Below are 20,046 nucleotides of genomic sequence, written 5' to 3'. Positions count from 1 at the left end.
ACACAACCAGAATCTGCTCTGCAAATGAATTATAATACATATGATATTTATGTAATATATATGTTGCTCTATGCCTAGGTGAGATGCTGGCTTGAACTTAGGGTTCAGGGGAGCTGACAGATTCTAGTATCTGAAGGATTTCAGTTTTCTGAAGTGAAAATTTAGTCAGTTTTTTCTGTTTTTTGGGTATATCTATGTGATTGTGTCTCAGGGCATCCGTGTATTCAGCTGATGTGATGTCTGTAAAAATAGATTGTATAACTATATAAGAAATGCAGCCTCAGGACGTAGCCGTAGGTCAAAGTAGGAGAGGAGGAGGGTGTGTTCGGAAGCAGAGAGAAGAGGAAAGGCAAGAGTCTGGGACTGAGAGTGGGGACTTTGACGGTAAAAGGTACAGAGTTGCTCAACAGAATGCGGAGAAGGAAAGTGGATATATTGTGTGTCTAGGAGACCAGGTGGAAAGGTGGTAAGGCTAGAAGCTTAGGAGCAGGCTTTGAGTGGTACTATCATGGTAGTGACAGGAAGAGAAATGGAGTAGGAGTTATCTTGAAGTGGGAGTGAATGTTCTGGAGGTGAAAAGAATGTCAGATAGACTTATGAGTCTGAAATTGGAAATTGACGGTGTGATGCTCAATGTTGTTAGTGGCAGGTGGGATGTGAGTTTGAGGAGAAGGAGAAGTTCTGGAATGATTTAGATGAAGTGATGCAGAATATCCCCGGAGATGAGAGAGTGGTAATTGGTGCAGACTTCAACGGGCATGTTGGTGCAGGCAAAAGAGGGGATGACAAAGTGATGGTATACATGATAGGAACACAGATAGACGGATGGTGGTAGATTTTTTCAAAAAGGATGGAAACGGCTGCAGTGAACACTTTTTTCCAGAAAAGACAGGAATATAGGGTAACTTATAAGAGTGGAGCTAGGAGCACGCAGGTAGACTACATCCTGTATAGACGAGGTAACCTGAAAGACTGCAAAGAAATTGTAGGTGAGAGTGTAGTCAGACAAGATGGAATGTTGGTTTGTAGGATGACTGGTGGCAAAGAAGATCAAGACGACAAAGGCAAAGCAGAGGACAAAGTGGTGGAGGCTGAAAAAGGAGGAGTGTTGTATGGTTTTTAGGGAAGAGTTAAAAAAGGCTCAGGGTGGTCAGGGAGAGCTTCCAGATGATGAACCCAGAGGGTTCTCTTTGGGAGTGACAAGGATGGAGAGGATCAGGAATGAGTCCATCAGAGGGACAGCTCATGTTAGATATTTTGGAGAGAAGGTCAAAGAAGCCAGACTGAGATGGTTTGGTTATGTAAAGAGGAGGAATAGAGAATATATTAGTCGAACAATGCTGAAATTGGAGCTGCCAGGCAGGAGGTCTCGAGGAAGACCAAGGAGAGGATTTATGGACGTAGTGAGAGAGGATATGAAGGTAGTCGGTGTGAGAGAGGAGGATACAGAGAATAGGGTTCGATGGAGAACGTTGATTCGCTGTGGCAACCTCTGAAGGGAAAAGCCAAAAGGAGAAGAAGATAAGAAATGGTGTAGGGAAATAAAAATACACATATTGAATGTTTCAAAAACTCATTTAGATTTAAATATTAAATGGTTCGTTATTATGCAAAGATGGATATAATAATTACAGGCACAACATTAATGTAAATTAAGTTGCTGCAGCATTTTGTATTCAAAACCAAAATAGCAATGAGAATTATGGAAAATATGATGTAAAATGAGTTCTACTGCCTTATCTAAAGCCAGCTTATTGGTTGGTGTCGTAAGCCTCCAAAAGCAATAATGATCTGAATCATGTTTAGAATGTTAAGTAATCAAACATATGAGATAAGCAATGTAATATGAATAGTAAGATTTAGCTTTTAGGGTGACTGGAACTTGGGGTGTTGTTTGCCGGGAAATAAGTAACTTTTGATTGTAGATTTAGTTTACAATGACTAATTATGTTGGCAGCAAAGGTATATTGGAGAGTGGACAGCTTCCTTTTAAGGACTCAAACACTGCTTAAAGCAATATGTATTCCATGAGGAGAAGGTGATTTGTATTACAAAAGATACAAGATAGATACAAATAATTGAAAAAACATCTAAAAAAAAGAGTGAAATTAAGGGAGAACATCTTTTAGACCAAAGAAATCCTAATTTGCTGTCATACTTTTGTTAATGTAACTCCTTATCGCCATTTTTCTGATATTGTGTTATGCTTTGGCTCCATTTATTAACTACAAGCCTAAAAAGAAAGGAAAAAACAAACAACAAAAACAATAAATGAATATGAATGAACAAAAAATTACATATTTGGATGAATCATCACTTTAACACCATTGTCTTTAGAAACTGAGAAAAAACTGATCAAGCCCTTCTTAGGACTCATTACATTTTAGCAATAAATTACAAAGAAAAACTTCATAGGCTATTATTATTATGAAATTACACAGCACATTGCTCTGTCTAATACAGTAAAATGAAAGTTCCATAATGTTTGTGCTTTAGTTGTATATAAAACAAATCATGCTATACTTTGAGCAAAATAGAGAGAAGTGTAAAAGAAAACAAATCAGACAATAACATACTGTATCAAAGTGAAGTCACCACATATGTTTTAATAAAAAACAATGGAATAATAGACAGAGTAAGTATGTACCTGAAATTATCGAAACAATCTACTCTTGACTGACAATGAGTTGTAATTCACAAAATGAAAGAGAAATTAATTGAAAACAGCAATAAACTGTGGGTGCATTAATATATGGATAAAATTCGCTTGAGCTAAAAGACATAGGTTAGAATTTTAATTTTAACCGTGCTCAAAAATTGATTGTTTTGTCCTAAAGTTAGCACCAAATGGTTACCTGCTGTAATAATCTTAACTGTAGAAAGTGAAACATGGAACATTTCATACACCTTGCAAAACATACATCTGTTAATGAATATTGAAACCAGATTTAATTCCCTGCAGCAAATACAACAGAAAAACCTTGCAGCCATGTGATCGGTCGTGTTGTCGAGCAGCAAGCTTAGAGACGGGTGTAGGATGTCATCGCCGAAGCCCAAAACAACTGTGACTCAGCATTTTGTTGGGTTTTAAATTGATTTGAATATCATTATGTTAATGGATGTATCTTAGTTTAATACTTAAACCACCAAGCCTCCAAAAGAACTTCCTACCAGACACAAACATTTTTTATCACTGCAGATGATGGAGGTTTCTTTTTTTTTATTTCTTCCTCATTGAAAACAGAACTGTTCATCATCAAGTGATGACACTGACTCTATGGGTGACTTAAAGTTGCTTGACCCTTGTTTGTTATTAATTTATAAACCTTGTGAAAAAGTTAAACTGCTGGCTTGTGGTGCTGGTTGTGTGTCTTGTATTCTTAGAAAGTGTTGTTGTAATTTCAACTGATGTTTATACCGTATATGTTGATAATGAAGATAAAGTGGGACTCCAGGAAAGATGGCGGCTAATAAGCGGTTTACTTAGTAAGTAAAGTCAAGTTTATAATATTATCAATCTTCCTTCCTGTGCAGATACCTCAGGTGAGCTACGCCTCCACCGCTCCAGAGCTCAGTGATAACACCCGCTATGACTTCTTCTCGCGGGTGGTGCCTCCAGACACCTACCAGGCTCAGGCTATGGTGGACATTGTCAAAGCCATGCAATGGAACTACGTCTCGACGGTAGCCTCGGAAGGGAACTACGGAGAGAGCGGTGTTGACGCTTTCATTCAGAAGTCTCGGGAGGATGGTGAGTACACTTGGCCTCATATCCCTTAACTGCCTCCGGATGTGGATTTTTTAATCAAGCATCCTAACATAAGGTCTATTAGAAAACTACTGAAGCTTGGTGAGGAGAATAAAAAGAAGCGATGTTGCCTCACAAGGCAAGATGAAAGGGTAGTGGAGTAACATTTGGTATTTTGTTACTGGTTCCCTCTTCAGCAGGACATATCAGGTTACACAGTAGAGGTAGCTACCTCTATAGCAGGTTACAGACAATAAAAGAAAAAACTCTGTGATTCCTTGGAATAGCAGGGCATCATTTCTGGAAGAACCTGCAGTCAGATTTGCGTGACGAAAACAAGACGCTTAAAAGGAATCTTGGTTTCTGAGGTGTGAGGTTTTGCAGACGAACGAAATCATTTGACTTTCCATTATGGCTGACAATGAAAGATGCAATTTTCTATTTTTGTTGAAATTGTTTAGGAAAAAGACTCAAGATGACATAGCCTTTCACTTTTTTGCATTTATAAGGTTTGTCAGCAAGTGTCTTGATTGGTATGAATTATCTTTGTGCAAGCAAGATAACATCTTTGGCGCTCTAGACAAACACAGTATCAATCTAATGACTTTAAAATCAATTTAGTTCAACACTGTCAGGCACATTGCAGTGAAAAGGCACTGGTATTTCAGAAACCCAGTACTTCACATAAATATATCAATGTTTTTTTTATTTTTCAAATACGACCCCTCTGGTTCTTTATTTATCTATTTATTCATTTTGCTGTGTTGTATATGTTCTGTTAATTCATCTTGGTCATTCTGAATTGCTAAAATATTGCGACAATGGAAGTAAAGATGTCTGCTTTCTTTTAAATACAATGGGAGTGAATTGAGTTCCTCTCATGCTGCTTAAGGTGCCAGAAAAGCAATTAAAAAACCTCAACAGTAATGTCTCTTTCCAAAAATCTCAGCCCAGTTCCTTCAGCAAGATTTAACTGTCAGCACTTTTATAGGAAACTACTTTTCTTACTACATGAAAGTTTGTACATGAAACTGCTCATAACAAAGTCTCAGGATTATCTTGGGCAACTGGGCCATGTTTTTTTGGAAAGAGACAAGAGCTTTTCAAATGTAAGTTTTGGCACCTAAAACATCATAAGAGAAACTCAAGTAAGTCTGGTGTATTCCAGGGAAAGCAGATATCTCTTAAGCAGACATTTTTTTTCATTTATTATTTTGGGGTGAAACTCCGCTTTTTCAAGTAAAGCATTGATGTGGAAGCATATGACTTATGTGTGTTGTCCGCCGGTGTTTCGGATTGCTGAAAATTCAGTCTAAAACGTTTGTGTCGTTTTGACCAGCAGCGTACTCATCCTCAGTCTATGTCATGTTCTGGCTCTGTCACGGCTGCCGGGGAAAATATGTTGCCATTCAAGGTTCGCCCGAGTGTGTGTGTGTCCACATGTGTGTAACAGCAGCAGCGGCGGTAACAAACTGCCGGTGTCACACTGTCCTATCTGTAACGAACAGGCTCACATCTATGAGGTCTCTGCAAAGCCTTTAGATTAAACACGCTGGATATGAATTCCACCCTTGACTGATTCTGAAAGATTCCCCTAAAAAGCAACTAGAAGACATTTAATCTGTGATGGAGCTTGAACAACTGTAATGAAATGTTGAAATGCAACTGATGAAGAAGATTGTTTAGCTCGCATTACTACCATACATATTCACAGTCTGATATCTCAGAATTTCGTTTTCGCTCACATTAACCACATGCCGACCAAATTATATTCCAAAATGAACATTACTGCACTTAGGCATGCAAATGGCCATGGCGGTATGAGTTTTTTAAAATGTATGCATCGTCAGACAAAAAAAACAAACAAACCAATAATCTCTGGATTATATCAAGATTGCTAATTAACTTTGAGGATCAGAGCAACATCCTCTGCACCTACGTAAGGAAACTTTCCACCTAAAAAAAACAAAAAGTAACAAAGAAGAACCTATAATGTCTTGAAAGTAGCAAATGAAGAGGAGTCAGTTCTTTTTATTACCTCTAAACTAGGCTGGAAAAGTGTTATAAGCTGTCAAAAATACACTAGTTTTCAAAGGAGGGATCATATTTTGCTTTACTGCATGCACAAAAAAAAATGAATCAGCACCACAAAGCCTTGATTTGTTACCTTGACACCTTGCATTGTTGTTACACTGCATTCACAGTTGTGCATCCACTCCAAGATCCCATTATTTTAGTACTGCATATCCAGAGAAAGAGTAAAATTATGAGTCAGCTCCCATAGCAACTACCTTGGTTACCATCCAGTCAGTTCGGAATAATACTCCCTTTATGCTTAATGTCCTTGATAAATTGAAATAGATGTTGGAGGGTTTTTTTTTTCTTAAGGGCATATTTCTTGAGCGCAGTTCACTGATACACAAGTTATAGCTTCATTAGCTGTTAAAGAATATTGAAGTTATAATGACCCATCGTAGAATCAGCAGCACTGTCATAATGAGACGTGCTGCTGACTTCAGGGTGTAGGTTGGTCAGTTGTCCCTGTACTGCATCATAGATAAAAATCCATTACGGAGTGTGTGCGGTGTGCTTGTGTGTGTGTTGATATGATGATGGGTGCATTCATGCAGGTGTTTCATTTAGTTTTCTTCGTCTCTGTCCAATTCTGGGCATCCATCCATCTGTCACAGTAGTAGAAAATCTGTGTGTTCCGTTTCAGGGGATTCTTTGAAGAGTGATGTCGTCTGTGATATGTTTCACACAGACACCTCCTCCAGGCTTCCACTGTGCTTTCTAATGTTTACTAGCCCTGTTCTCCGGGTGTGTGTTTGTTTCCTCTGAGTGTGACACATGGGGAAAAAATATGACTCATCTACAGACAACATCTCACACTGAAAACATTCACACTTTTTTTAAACTTGTTTGCCATATTTTAACCGTATGCTTTAATTGTAAATTTAATACAGATACACAGGAGTAGAAGGAGGAGGAAGATAAAAGTCAAGTATTTTTGTTTTGTTACATACTGAATAGGTTTCAACTACACAGTAATTGCTCTGTTATTTAATAATATAGGTAGCCTTTTACTTTTTTTTTCTCTCATAGAGTGCAGTAATTAAGAGAATATTCAATATTATACTTTTGGCTTTTCTTCTGAATAGCATTTTGAGGCAAGTTTTCATTTCTGTTCCCAGATTAAATGTCAGCTTGAACAGCTTCAATTTCAGAGTGGCAACACATGTAATGTCGGAAATGTGAATTGGACACATTGGGGATAAGTCATGCTCTCATATGGCCTGATATATAATTTTTCTGAACACAACTTTTTTTTTTTTCCATTTCAGAATAATGAAAATTATATAAAAGGCCAATCAAGAAGATGTTGCTGGGGAGAGGAGGCTGAGAGTCTCAACTTTGACTGCAGACAGCCTCCCTCTCTGCAGAGATGTTGATTACTGTGGAGCATGCCCCAATAGATGTCATTAATCAAGTTAATGAAACACAATGTCAATAAGAACCCGAACAAGATTCTCTTGCAAACCAATGGCCTGCCTGACATCAACATGAGAAACCCTGCTAATGGAGTAACTGCCATCCCTGCTTGACGAGGAGGATTACAAGCATTAGCTGAGGAGCTGGGATGAATAGGCATATGTGTGGAATGTAAAATGAGCAAGTGGAAAATAGGAACACAAACAACTCAGTGTTGCTTCTGGGTCATTTGTTTGTGGATACAGAAAGAAGACATTATTAGCCCAGGCTGATGTTTGGCCTGGTAACAAATTTAGACTTCCCAGCATTTGTTTGACACTCAGCACTGAGCCCTTTTACCGCTGCAGAGAATGTACACTTTTGCAAGCTGCTCTCAAATGCACACACCAATTTACAAAGGTTTCCATTACTTTCCAAGATACTTTGGCACAACTGTTTTGTTCACACACTAACTTTTCTCTTTAAATGCAAAAATGTTCAATACTTGTGAAAAAGGACAAATCTTTGCCTTTTAGAATGTGGATGATGTAGAATTGAGGTTCAACAAGGGAAGAAAATTACCAGATGCCCCTCAAAAGAGTCACCAATACTTGCAACACAATGTTATTGTGTTTTAAACACTTTACTAAAGTCATGAGGGTTGTGATAATTTTTTTTGTGTAACTTCTCTCTTAACAAAAAGTCTTTCCATCTCTAAGAATTGTTATAAAATGTTGTCTTTTTATTGGTCCTAAAAGTAAAGAGGTAAGCATAAAGCCTTTCCAAGTCTGTTATAGAACCATATGAGTAGTTGCAAAAATTCTGGTGATTTATGAACAGGCAATTTCTAAAGGCAGGCCGAAAAAAATATTGATTAATGAACTCAATATAAGTGCATTTGAGAAATAAATAAAAAAAACATATAGCAAATATTCTGCTTCAACGTGGTTCTATGATTTTAAAATAAATCACCTATGCTCATTGAAAAATATGAACAGTAAAGCAACCTCACTAATGAGCGGTGAGCAGAGTTTTATTGAATAATTTTATTCCATTCAACCAAATAACTTCTTGTCATACTATTTTATCAAGATAAAGTTCAAATTTGTTCTAAATATTTCAAATCAAATTGTCGCGTAACTTCAGATCCAAAAACACTTTAGATGAACATATTCAGGAAGCAGATGGCTGTTAATTTCTCAGGGCAGCAATTTAGAAAAGACAGGTGCTGCAAACAAAAAAAAAAAAAAATCAAATCAACAGCAGTTACAAGCTATTCAATTCTGTCTGTAAAACCAAAACTTTAACATGAAAAATCAATTCTCAACAAGTGTCTTCAAATAAATGTGGTGAGAATGGATGGGCAGGAGGAAGGTTTGGGGGTAGATAATTGGTATATCCAGCAAAAGCAGCTTTGAGCATATGACACCTAGATCACCGCTTCAAACAGTAAATCCACTGAAGTGATTCTTTGGTATGAAGGTTCACTAATATCACTGGAGCAAAAAATGGAAAAAAAAAATGGAAAAAAGAACAGAAGCGAAAAGGAAAAAAAACTTGGTGTTTGTCAGCCTTCACAGATGGGAGTCACTTTTTCTAACTGAGAATACAAGAGAGTTTAAAGCTATTAAGTTTGACACACACACACACACACACACACACACACACACACACAGAGTCCTCCTCACTGCCACGCATCAGTTAAGCAGCAGTCTGGTGATTTTAGCCCTCCTGCGAAAGCCTGATGGAATGTGAAACAATTCAGGAGAACAGCAGCCATGGAATTTGCTTCGAAAGATCTGTCTAACATAACTATTATCTTATGTAACCAGCAATTAACCCATCATGGATGAACCATGAGCAGTAGGCTATAATATTTCAAGATGGTCCCTATTCCAATTAAAGCTTTAACAATAATAATCCATGCCCAGTTTTAAGATGAAATATCAGTGATTTTGTCTGATACCTTGGGTGTTCTGAAAATCACTTTTAGGTAGTATCCTCTATTATTATTTATCATTATTCAAACATTGATGTTTGACACAATGTTATAACAGAATCTATCAATACTATACCTTTTTAAGCAAGCATTTGAATTACATCAGCTCCAAGAATCTAAAACCATTTCACCTCTAGCAAGAAATAAGAGTGTTAATTTGGATTTGAGACACCTCCCTTGTTTTGTTTGTCTTAAAGCCAGACGACTGAACACAGCTGTTCTCGCTCAATGCGCGGGAATGATTGCCACACTCACCTTTGGAATCACATCCGTGTGCAGCCTGTCAGCCAGCCATGTCTTCATTAAGTGACATATCAGAAACAAGCGCCTCACGCCGAGCAGCAATTTGCTTAAACTATTATGTGTCATGGAGAGAAAAGGAGGTTGAATAATCACCAACCGTTCCCTCTCCTTTTCCTTTACCCTGGGACTTCCTGTCCATTAGATAATGGCAATATGTCTCTCTTAATGCAAAGACAGCATAGAACCTAATTCTCTTAATGATTAAGCCTATATCTTGGCTGAAATAAATCCCAATCATATTAAAGAGGAAAATTTCAAAATGTGTTTTTTTAGGTATGTGCGCTATAACATGACCTCGAGCAAAGCTTTGAGGATTCTGAAAGGCATCAAGTTACATCCACTAATCGCAGATATAACATATTTTGATTCATTGGCAGTATTGTATTTTCAAGATGGGGACAACAACATTATGAAGATAATAATATGAATTTACCATCTTAAACCCTGCCACATAGCTACATCTCCATAAGAATATATCAACATGGATACGTACAAGTCAGCCTTGAGAAGTTTTTTGCTAATGTAATTGGTTTACATGCTTATCAGTACACTAATATTATGTAATTTTTTATTGGATAAAAATTAATGACTCTTCATTTTTAGACCTCGCAAGCTTGAATACAGAATCTGAATATTGAAAGAACGAAATGAGTTATGAAATAGGGAAACAAATTTTACGTAGAGGAAACTAGTCGTGACATGATAGTCATTACTGTTCAATTACACAATAATTAGAGGAAACTGAACGTGATTTAGGCTATTAAAATACAATTTATTCACAATAACAATGCAGGGAATTTCATAGCTCTCAATAATATTGTGTTTTTGTTGTCATGTGAAAACCAAATCTAATTAAGTCTCCACCAAGTGTTTTTTATGGTTGGATGGATGTACAGATGGGTCATAAATTACAAATATATCACTGGAACAAAATAAAGGATGAATTTGAGAGCTGTTCCATTTATTTAGAGTAAACACTCTCCAGTAGGTATTGCAGTAGCTTGAGATTCATTCATTCATTAATTCTACTAGACATGATTTTATGGCTGCTTGAACAATGCAAACCTAGGGAGGTTTTAGTTTTTACCTTCTAGTAAGGATAAATCACTCATGAGATTTCATTCATTCATTCATTCATTCATTCATTTGATCAATCAATCATTCATGCCACTTATCCTGCACTCAGGGCTCTAGCTGGAATCTATCCTATCTGATACTGTCCAAGAAGGGGGGGGTTCACCATGGACTAGTCGCTAGTCTCTGTTAACATCCTCAACTTGGTAGTTTAACATAATATAACTAAATATTAATGCATTTTTTTATTGAATATACCTTATCCTAAAATATACTGTGCATGTAAATTAGAACCAAAGTTAACAATTGCAACAACAGCAATATGGCAAATGGAGAATTACTTAACGGGGCCACAAAACATCGATTGAGTAACCTACAGAGGTTTGCTGAGAGTTTGGATGGAAGAGAGGAAGGAGAGAAATAACATTTTAACTGCGTAGTGTTCTTCCTTTTGCTCAACTCAGATGCCACACCTCACCTAAAGCTAATGGAGGAGAAAACACATTTGATAATAGCAACCTCCTGTTGTGTGTCTGTTCAAACGTGAAAACAACTTATGTTGCACTTCTCATTTGGTTAATGAAGATGGCTTCCGTCTATTATACTCTCATATGAGTATTATTTTCAAGCTATGTTCAGGAAATATTGGCTAACCTGGAGCTGCAACACAATTAGAGAAGGGATGACAAATCCCATTTCACAGATTTCTTACCCAAACCTTTTTTTGGTGGGATAACCTGTCATGGACAACTCAAACATTACCAGGAGGAAAAATAATACAAATATTTTTTTAACTATTCTTTCTATGACAAAGAAAGGAATTGCATCACTTCAATGAAATTAATTAATCCATCATAACACTTCGGAATAACAGCATTAATTACTGTCTGTCACTGGATAAAATGTGAATAAAAGAAATTAAAATAAAATGGGAGGTTGAAATGCAAGGCGCAGCTTTGTGACAAACATGGTGTCCACTGGCCATAACAGTTCAACCAGCCACATTGTTTTTAGCTACTGTGTAGCAGGAAATTGAGATTTCCCAACAAGAAAAGTCATGTAACCAAAAGTCTCATGGCATGGGATAAGTGGTGCAGACCGTGCTTCTGCAGATGTGTTTTAAGATCCATGATGGTGAGAGAGGAGCTGCTACTCACTGTGAGGTGAATCTTTCAACAGTTGGCCATCAGTTAGCATTGGATCCTCAAGTTGCCTAATTAACCTTCGTTCTCCTCATTAAAGTCTCTGGGTGACGCAGTCACATGCCCGCAATTCAATCGGCTCGGTGAAATGTCACAAACTGCTCTGTCGTGATTGCATCACTACATTATATAATTTACTTTTATTTACATCCACTGTGGCCTGTAGGTTTAACTAATTAGTCTTGTTCTAATAATCATCCGGCACTTGACTTTGCTTGAACCGTAAGACGGATGCGTCAGAAAAATGTAATAAAAGCGAATGCCCTCTGCTAAGTGTTTGGAAAAGGTCCACCTGAAGGGTTGGACTTTGACATGCTTACATTTAGTAACTTGTTGACACACATTATGCTAGTGAATGGAAAATGTGCACAGAACAGTAGTTCCCTTCATATGAGTTAATTTGAAAAAGGAAGCATTCACTCATAAGCATTTTTTTTCCACTTTGAACAGAAAACATGATGTATCTTCAGGCAAGCATTTTTCCACAGTAAAGAGAAAATATCTAGTTGAACCTTCATGATTGAAAATACAAATCCCAAGTTTTTTAAGTACATTGATCATGGTGGCTGAAAGAACTTTTGTTCTCTTCTATTTCATACAGACTGATGTCATTTGTTTCCTTTGTGGATGAGCCAGGAAATAGAAGTGTCACAAATCAAAAACAGACATGGGTGAAGTCTAAATCAGGATATAAATGTGTGTATCTGTCACCATTTCCAGACGACACATCAATCGTAATGCCCAGGGCACCCTCTCAGTGAGGTTAAATGTGTATGTGTGCACCAGACACTAATATTTCCAGTTCATTTTTGAATATGTATAGTTGGAGGACTGTCAGGAGAGTACTATCAGGATAAGATGATTTGAAGATCCCTTGAGCTACTCTGGCATAAGTCCTTGGCCTCTTTTAACATTGAAAATCAGCCATTTGTCTCATTCCTGTAATAATTCTATTACTCTACAGTGTTCACTGACACAAACGCCCACCAATTTCTTAAAACAAAAACGTCTTATAATCGGGAGTAAATGCAATTTTGCGTGTGCACAAGGACCTTGAGGGGCTGATGTGGATACACCCTTGTGTCAGTAAGGCAGGTGAATTGCCGGCACGTGAAGTGTGCTGGTCCCTGGCAGGGACAAGTAATTTCTGTACACAGTATGCTGGAATAACATTGATGGAAGAAACAGAATTAGAGTGGACAAAAAAAAACACAGCAATGCTATGATTCCATGTGTTATTAGTTTGCACAGTGATGGGGAAATGGGATTCTTTTTGTGCCATTAACACCAGTGAAGTCAGAACAGTAAAAGTACTCTTATAAATCACAATAATAATAATAGATAATCACCCATGGTGTTTTCTTAGCTTTTAAAGGAAAATGGAAAAGGGCCTTTTTTTCAAACCCAGGGGTCTACTTCCCCATTAGAAGATACAATAATGATTGTAGGAACCAAGGTTCCAAGGAGTGCTAAGAGTCAGAAACCACTACCCTTCAAGGGCAAGAAAACTGCCACACAAAGAGCTTGTTTTTGCTTGTGACAGGCTTATAATTTTGATACAGGTGTCTGACATGCTCACAATAGGGATAACCAGTTCAACATCCCAGAGCCACCTGGTATTGATCTCAGGGTGGTTGTTTCTGCATGTGTGAGTTGACAGGGTGAACCAGGGGGAGGATAAACACAGGACATCAACCTGATAACTAAAGGTTAGCAAGTTATTAAGTAAGTCAAAAAAAATCGATCATGGTTAACTTAAATATAAAAAGTGAATGTCTCTGTGCACGATGCACACTAGAAAACGGTATCACTGAATTTGCAGTCAACATTGGAGCTGCATAGCTTCAATGAGTAGAACTCCTACACTGAAGCTTTGACGGGGACTAAGAGCTGGGGATTGAAAAATGTCTGTCAAATGTTGCTGTAATGTTGCTGTACACGAGAAAGCATATCAGTGAGTAAATATCAAAGAGTAAGATATGCATGATGTGTGTCTATGAAGGGGGTGGGGACTTTGCTGAAACAATTTTGAAAGATTGCACAGGGTTTGAAGCTGGTGTTTAGAAGGCTCTATGATCCTGCTGGATGTTTTGAGGACAAAACTCATAAGAATTAAAGCAACAACAGCATCAAAGAAAGGTCTGCATAATTTTTCCTGTATACATTTTATGAGACACAAGGAATATTAATCTTGATTTGAATTTAATCTGCAGAGCACCAGCTGCAATAATCCGTGTCCCTTCCAATCCAAAACACACATTTGTGTTAGGAAATAGATCCTGGTCTGAAAATGTGTCACATACCTGTATTCAAAATTAAACCTTGAGCATATTCACCTTTTTCTGAAGTATAAATAGTTGCTTTCTAATATTGCATATTTTGCCTTAAAGTTGTTCTATATCCATAATTTTAAGGGTTGGTCGTGACAATAAAGTCAGATGAGTTGGAAGTTGCAGAGGGAAGTACAATATTTTTAATTTAATTCTGAATGTGGAATAAACCAAGACTCATTTAGCCATGCAGGAATCTAAGGCTGGAGTCTAGGAGTGTTCATTCATCACTTTATATGTAATCGCTACAGAGACTGCACCCAATACCCCGAGGACTGTGAAACATAACACACATTTCCTGGTTTTGCTTGTATCTTAGCAGGTCAGTCTGTCAGAAAGGAGCAGGGTGGGATGTCACCACATTTTTCAGGAATTAATCTATAATATTTTATCTCATGCTACCTTTTTTCTTTGTCTCACGTATTGATCCGTTTTGTACCATTGTCTTTGTGAATGGATTAAGGTAGTGCACAAACAATGGGAATCTAGTGTCCCAGCTTCAATGCCGTGAGCAATGGCAGAGGTAGCCGGGGTCAACAATTTTAATGCCTGTGTTTACTGAGGCAAGAATTGCAGTAGGAAGGACTGTTGGAATGGAGGGTGAAAACTACAATCAATACAACAGCTATCATCATTTGCAAGGTTTATTAATGACTTCGCCCCAAGCCGGCACACTCCTACAGAGTAACACTCACTTGCATTTCGGAAACCAACCCTCATGCAGCTTGCTTTCTATCAATCACTGCAGTGTAAGTTGCTCCCAGCACTGGCTATCTCCACTCACCTCCCAAAACAACTCGCTCAATCATATAATGAATGGCATCAATTACTTGGCCAAGCTCCCAAGATATACAAATGATTTGAAATAGGACAAAGTCGAACGGCGAGCAAAAATTTAATTCGCATTCTCTCCTTGTGTTCTTTGCCGTGGCTCAATAAAGATTCCATGCATTTTAAAAGGTGTATCCACCTGTTGGCCAGTGACAACAGCATCCGTCACTGGAGATATAGCCATAAGGCTACGAGTGGAACAGGTGGAGCTGGTGCCACACAGGACACTGTGATTTTCCAGTCTCTCAAAAGCTTACCGGCTTAAACACTAAGTAATGTGTCATCAGCTACATCGGCAGGGAGAACGACAGTGCTTTTTACAGTGACTGCACTGTTTCTACCTTGTTAAAGAATTATTCATTTGTTCGCTGTCATACCGTTGTGCTTAAAAGCAAGGTATTACTTTTTTTTTTCCATTTTCTTACTGTCAAATGAAAGTGCAGAAAGCCAAGTAATACATGAGAAGAAATCATGACAAAGGGCCTGCTGCTTTTGAGCTGAGAGAGAATTTGTGATTAATAGTAGAGTAGGGGGGAGTCGATCTACGAGCTTGGAAGATGCAAAACAATAGGATAATGATCCATGAAAGTGTTGTTGGGGTAATTTGGCTGACTCTGCAAGCTTCCTCTGCATGTTCATCTGCTCTCAAGTTCTTAAAGATTAGACAGTGGTACTGGCCCTGAGGAACAGTAGTGTGTCCATTGGATTAGCCCATTTGAACATAGCTCACATTGCGCTGACCCAGTAACTTGCAATCGTAGTCTTGCTTGACAAGGTTTGCTTTATAGTCCGGACATCAGGATCCTGGATTACCATTTTCCGCCAAGTGCCGTGTACCACAACAGAAAGAAATTTCTCTGCAGTGTCTCACAGCTTGTCTTATATCATTCCATCTTCATAATCTTGTTTGCACCAAAGTGCAAGGCCAAAGTAAATCTGCATTACCTTGACCTCAATAAGGCTGCTACACCGGCAGCGGCATAATGATGCCGAGCTGTTCGGCGAAGTCAAAAAGACATTTTGTTTCCACATGAGACACGATGAATTGTGTAACACCAACACCTGTGTGGTTGAATGAAAACCTAAATTAAAAACATCAGAACAAGTGCAACGAAATGGCATGTGTTTGTTTGGATCCTCTGTCTGTGCAAAGGTGTCATTCAGTTCATGTTCATCCTGTATTTCTTCATCACATGCTCTTTTAGAGAAGACATGTTAAATCCCAATCACAATCGCATCCTAATGCACCAGTTTCGTTTCCTCTGCAGAATTCTTGAAAAGGCTTGTAAGATAAAGCAAGCATCAAAGAGTCATACCTGGATGCAAAATAGGATTTTATTTATTTATTCTTTATTGATTTATTTAGTATAAGTGTGCCTCCACTTCTTTCCATCTGACTCTAATGAGTGCATGCTCCCTATAAAAGGTTGATGCAGATTCAGAGGTAGTTGCTTCAGGAATGCTAGATAGATGATTTGCTACTTGACAGTAACACTCCTTGGATTTCATTCCAGCGTAAACACCAAACGGGGTTCAGGTCCTGGATTTGGGTTAAAATATTATATATTTATGCTGCAGTAGCATTTTTTTTTTTTATAAAGAAGCACAGGTTGCAAGAAAGTAGTTTTTAAAGTAGTTGTAGTATTGCAGCACTAAAATTGAGGTCTGCAAATGAGCAATTACACTGCAAACTCTGCCATATGATTGCAAAATATGGATGAACATTTTTGTCATGATGGGTTATTTCATATCTCTAGCAATATAGTACATTTTCTTGACAAGAGATGGAAATAGTCCTTTCAAAGTCATCATCTTGTGAGTATTTTCGAGAAAAGACACACTATATGCACATTCTATTGTTTTTATCTATTCATGTATTAATTTTTTCCAAAGGGTGGCATGATGTTATCTACTCTAAATGCCTCGAGTATGATACTCTTGTGCAGTTTTATGAAAATCAGAATTGAGATATGTACTGCAGTATACATGCAGTATACAACCAAACAAAGTAACAAAAATGAGTCATTATCTCACATCTTCAGGGGGACATGAAGAGCTTCCCATGAATTAAATCAAACCTATTTCTAATTTTTACTACAATTAGTCATAATATAAAAATGATGTCTCAACTGAATGGAAAAAGATGTAAAGTCTAAAAATCAAGTGTGTTTCTGCAGCGTGTTTCTGTTGGATTCTGGATTCCCAGCTGGAATCCGGAATCCAGTTTGTATTCAAAAGTTACCTGTTTGAAGCTTCACTCGAAGTAAGAGGGGCAAGTTTTGGGTGAGCTGAATCGACTTTGGTACTTTCACCACAAGTTGGCATAATTAGAAGGAAAATATTTATAAATGTCTTCACCAGTGGAACAACAGAGCCTGTGCTTGAGTGTGTGTGTGTGTTTTTGTGTGTGAGTGTGTGTGTGTGTGTGTGTGTGTGTGTGTGTGTGTGTGTGTGTGTGCGTGCTTACAGCCGTGCTTCTGTAGCAGCACACCCAATTGAGATACAGAGTGTAGCAGCTCCTGCGACTTAATGGCTGAACGCACTGCTGTTGATTGATTTGTGTGACTAGCTGGGATTTCTGGTGTTGCCTGGGGACAAAATATAAATGAGTACAAGAAATTCTTGTTTGAAGGCCTTCATTTTTGTCCATTTCATTTTATATTGATTGAGATAAACTTTTAGAGCAGTTGCTTTCAGGAATCAACCATGATAAGTCACATGTTGCACCAGGTGAGCTATCAGGCCTTGAAAGAAAAAAAAAATATATAAGATATTGCAGTCATCACCTTACCAACATGAAAGTTTTTTCTGTTTAGATCTATAGGATAAATACATATACCCTATATATATGACCCTGCAGGATAAGCTGTATAGATATACACATACATACACACAAACACACACACTAACATGTGCGTGTAGAGAAAGAGAAACAGAGCGAGGTTTGGCTCCAGCACCCCTGTGGCTCTGTAGGATAAGCTGTACTATATAGACAATGAAAACTGATAAAAAAAAAGCATGGTTTAGGTGAAAAGATAAAGCAAAAAAAAAAAAAATCTCCATTTTTATGAAGGGGGTTGCAAATATGATTTTTATTCAGGATCAGATCAGCTCACATGATCAAGTCAAGTTTAATTTTATTTCTTTACATAATCATACATCCCTCAGCAGCCTGAGGGGCTTTCTGATCTGTAGGTGGTGCTACACATGCTGTCCTCAGACCCTTGTTTCCGTTGAAAATAAAAACCCTTTACACAGGGAAAAAAAAGAGTATGACCTCAGGAGCAGCCTCCAGGGAGGGGTCCCTCACTCCGGCTGTTAGAAATGTTGAGGATCAACAACATGGCAATATTTGATGTCAACAAGTTAATATATTATAGTAATATAAAGTATCTTCCTCTCATTACTTTTAAAGTTATAGGTTTTCTAAAATTCTGACCACTCAGTGGTACTTTCTTCCTTGTTCCTCCTTGACACACCTTGTTCACATCACAAACAAATACCAAGAAAAAATAAAGAGGAAGAGCAAACATTCTGTTCCATTTGGCCTATGACTACAGTGTGTGCACATTAAACATAGAGAGCAGCTCCACAGATGAGAAAATCGAACAATTCCCTTTGTTGAGAAAAAAAAAATAATAATTTTGCATTGGAATGAAAAGACACCTTAGCTTTCTTGACCGGCGCTGCGTAATGGGCATAAAAAACACAACCCTCTCTAAATATAATTGGAGCAAAAGAAATGCAGCATTTCACATTTTATTGAATGCGTAATACTTTTTGTTTATGGACAATCCCTGAAACAAAGCAAAGTTTGCAGCAAACAGTGCATTACTGTACTATCTTTCAGCACCATGGACAACTCACATATAGCCACACAAACCCAGCGGGCTCTGTTTTACACCCAGAGCAGAATAAGAAATTGTACATGGAAATATTAGTTTCCATCCCACATGGATGTCATATTTCCACCTGTGTCCTTGTTAGCATAATTCTGTGTTTGTTTCTCCTTTCGAGACAACTCTTTTGACACAAAGCAGGTCAAAACTGGTCTGTATTCCCTTTTTTTTCTTTCCTTGTTTTTCTTGTTCCTCAACACGCTTGTTGAGGAAAATGCTCACTAATATAATATGAAATCCTAGTGCCAACCTGCAAATTGCAACATAGGGTTGGAGTGATCAGTTGAGATACATATATGCATATAGACAAAGTGGTTAGCATGTGTGTACATTAAATAAATACCGGTAAATAAATAAATAAATAACTACTAATAATCTATCCTTTATTAATCCCAATGGGGAAATTAGTTTTAATTTAATACATCATGGATGAACCATGAGAAAGGCTGCCGTTGACCAGCGCCAGGGGAGCCAGTGTCTTTCTCAACAGCACTTTGACAGGCTAAAAGGAGCCAGCAATTGAACCAGGAAAATATATGTGGAAAATACATGTGGAAGATATACAAGTGAAAAAGTCAAGACTTACAGCCTACACACTTCTTTAAGATTATGTCTCTCAGAATAATTATTGTTATCTTGTTTTATTATTTAATAAGGTCCAGTCAGTGTCAAGTGTGACTGACCACAGTTGGTAGATAGGTTTAAAATTACTGAGTAGAAATAATACAGTCCTTTGTGCAACATGTTTGTCCTTAAGCAACAATTATAAAAAGCATGTTATCTATAATAAAGGTAGAGTAATTTCGCTTGAATCAATGCTCAAGTAATTTCAGTGTTCAAGACTTTCAGACACATTTTCACATCTCTATGTGCAGGATCTATTGTCTGTGTATTTCTCTTGTAAATCCGAAAAATGCATCTATAGAAAAATAGCCTTCATACTACTGTAGGATAATAACTAACTACTGATACGCTGATGTCTGCATTTGTACGTAATTGTCACGGTTAAACACAGATGGGATATTGGTAAATGGTTAAAAAACTAATTGTTCTTTCTAAAGACGCACATCAAAGCTATAGAATGAGTGAAGCTAAAAAGGTTTCGGAGATCTTTAAAATTTCAATAAAAGTACTTCAGCACAAACACTTTGAAATTTGTGGTTTATCATGAACTGGAAGCTTGAATGGT

At 37.6% G+C, this 20,046-nt stretch overlaps 1 protein-coding gene across 2 annotated transcripts in view; it reads left to right on the top strand.

Annotated features, from left to right (window-relative positions):
* LOC147232816 (metabotropic glutamate receptor 4-like) overlaps nt 1–20,046 on the top strand; it is a 225,185-nt gene that overhangs the window by 134,497 nt on the left and 70,642 nt on the right. For both annotated transcript variants that reach the window (XM_086149906.1, XM_086149907.1), the window contains one exon: nt 3,535–3,751. In XM_086149906.1, coding sequence (XP_086006032.1) covers nt 3,535–3,751 — 217 coding nt within the window. The remainder of the gene's footprint in view (nt 1–3,534; nt 3,752–20,046) is intronic.

Source organism: Fistularia commersonii, chromosome 7 (genome assembly GCF_037954325.1).
Source record: "Fistularia commersonii isolate RoL2024-O1a breed Wild chromosome 7, RoL_Fcom_v1.0, whole genome shotgun sequence".
Taxonomy (NCBI): Eukaryota; Metazoa; Chordata; class Actinopteri; order Syngnathiformes; family Fistulariidae; genus Fistularia; species Fistularia commersonii.
The sequence above is the reverse complement of the archived record's forward strand: the minus strand, read 5'-3'. Positions and strand labels throughout refer to the sequence as shown.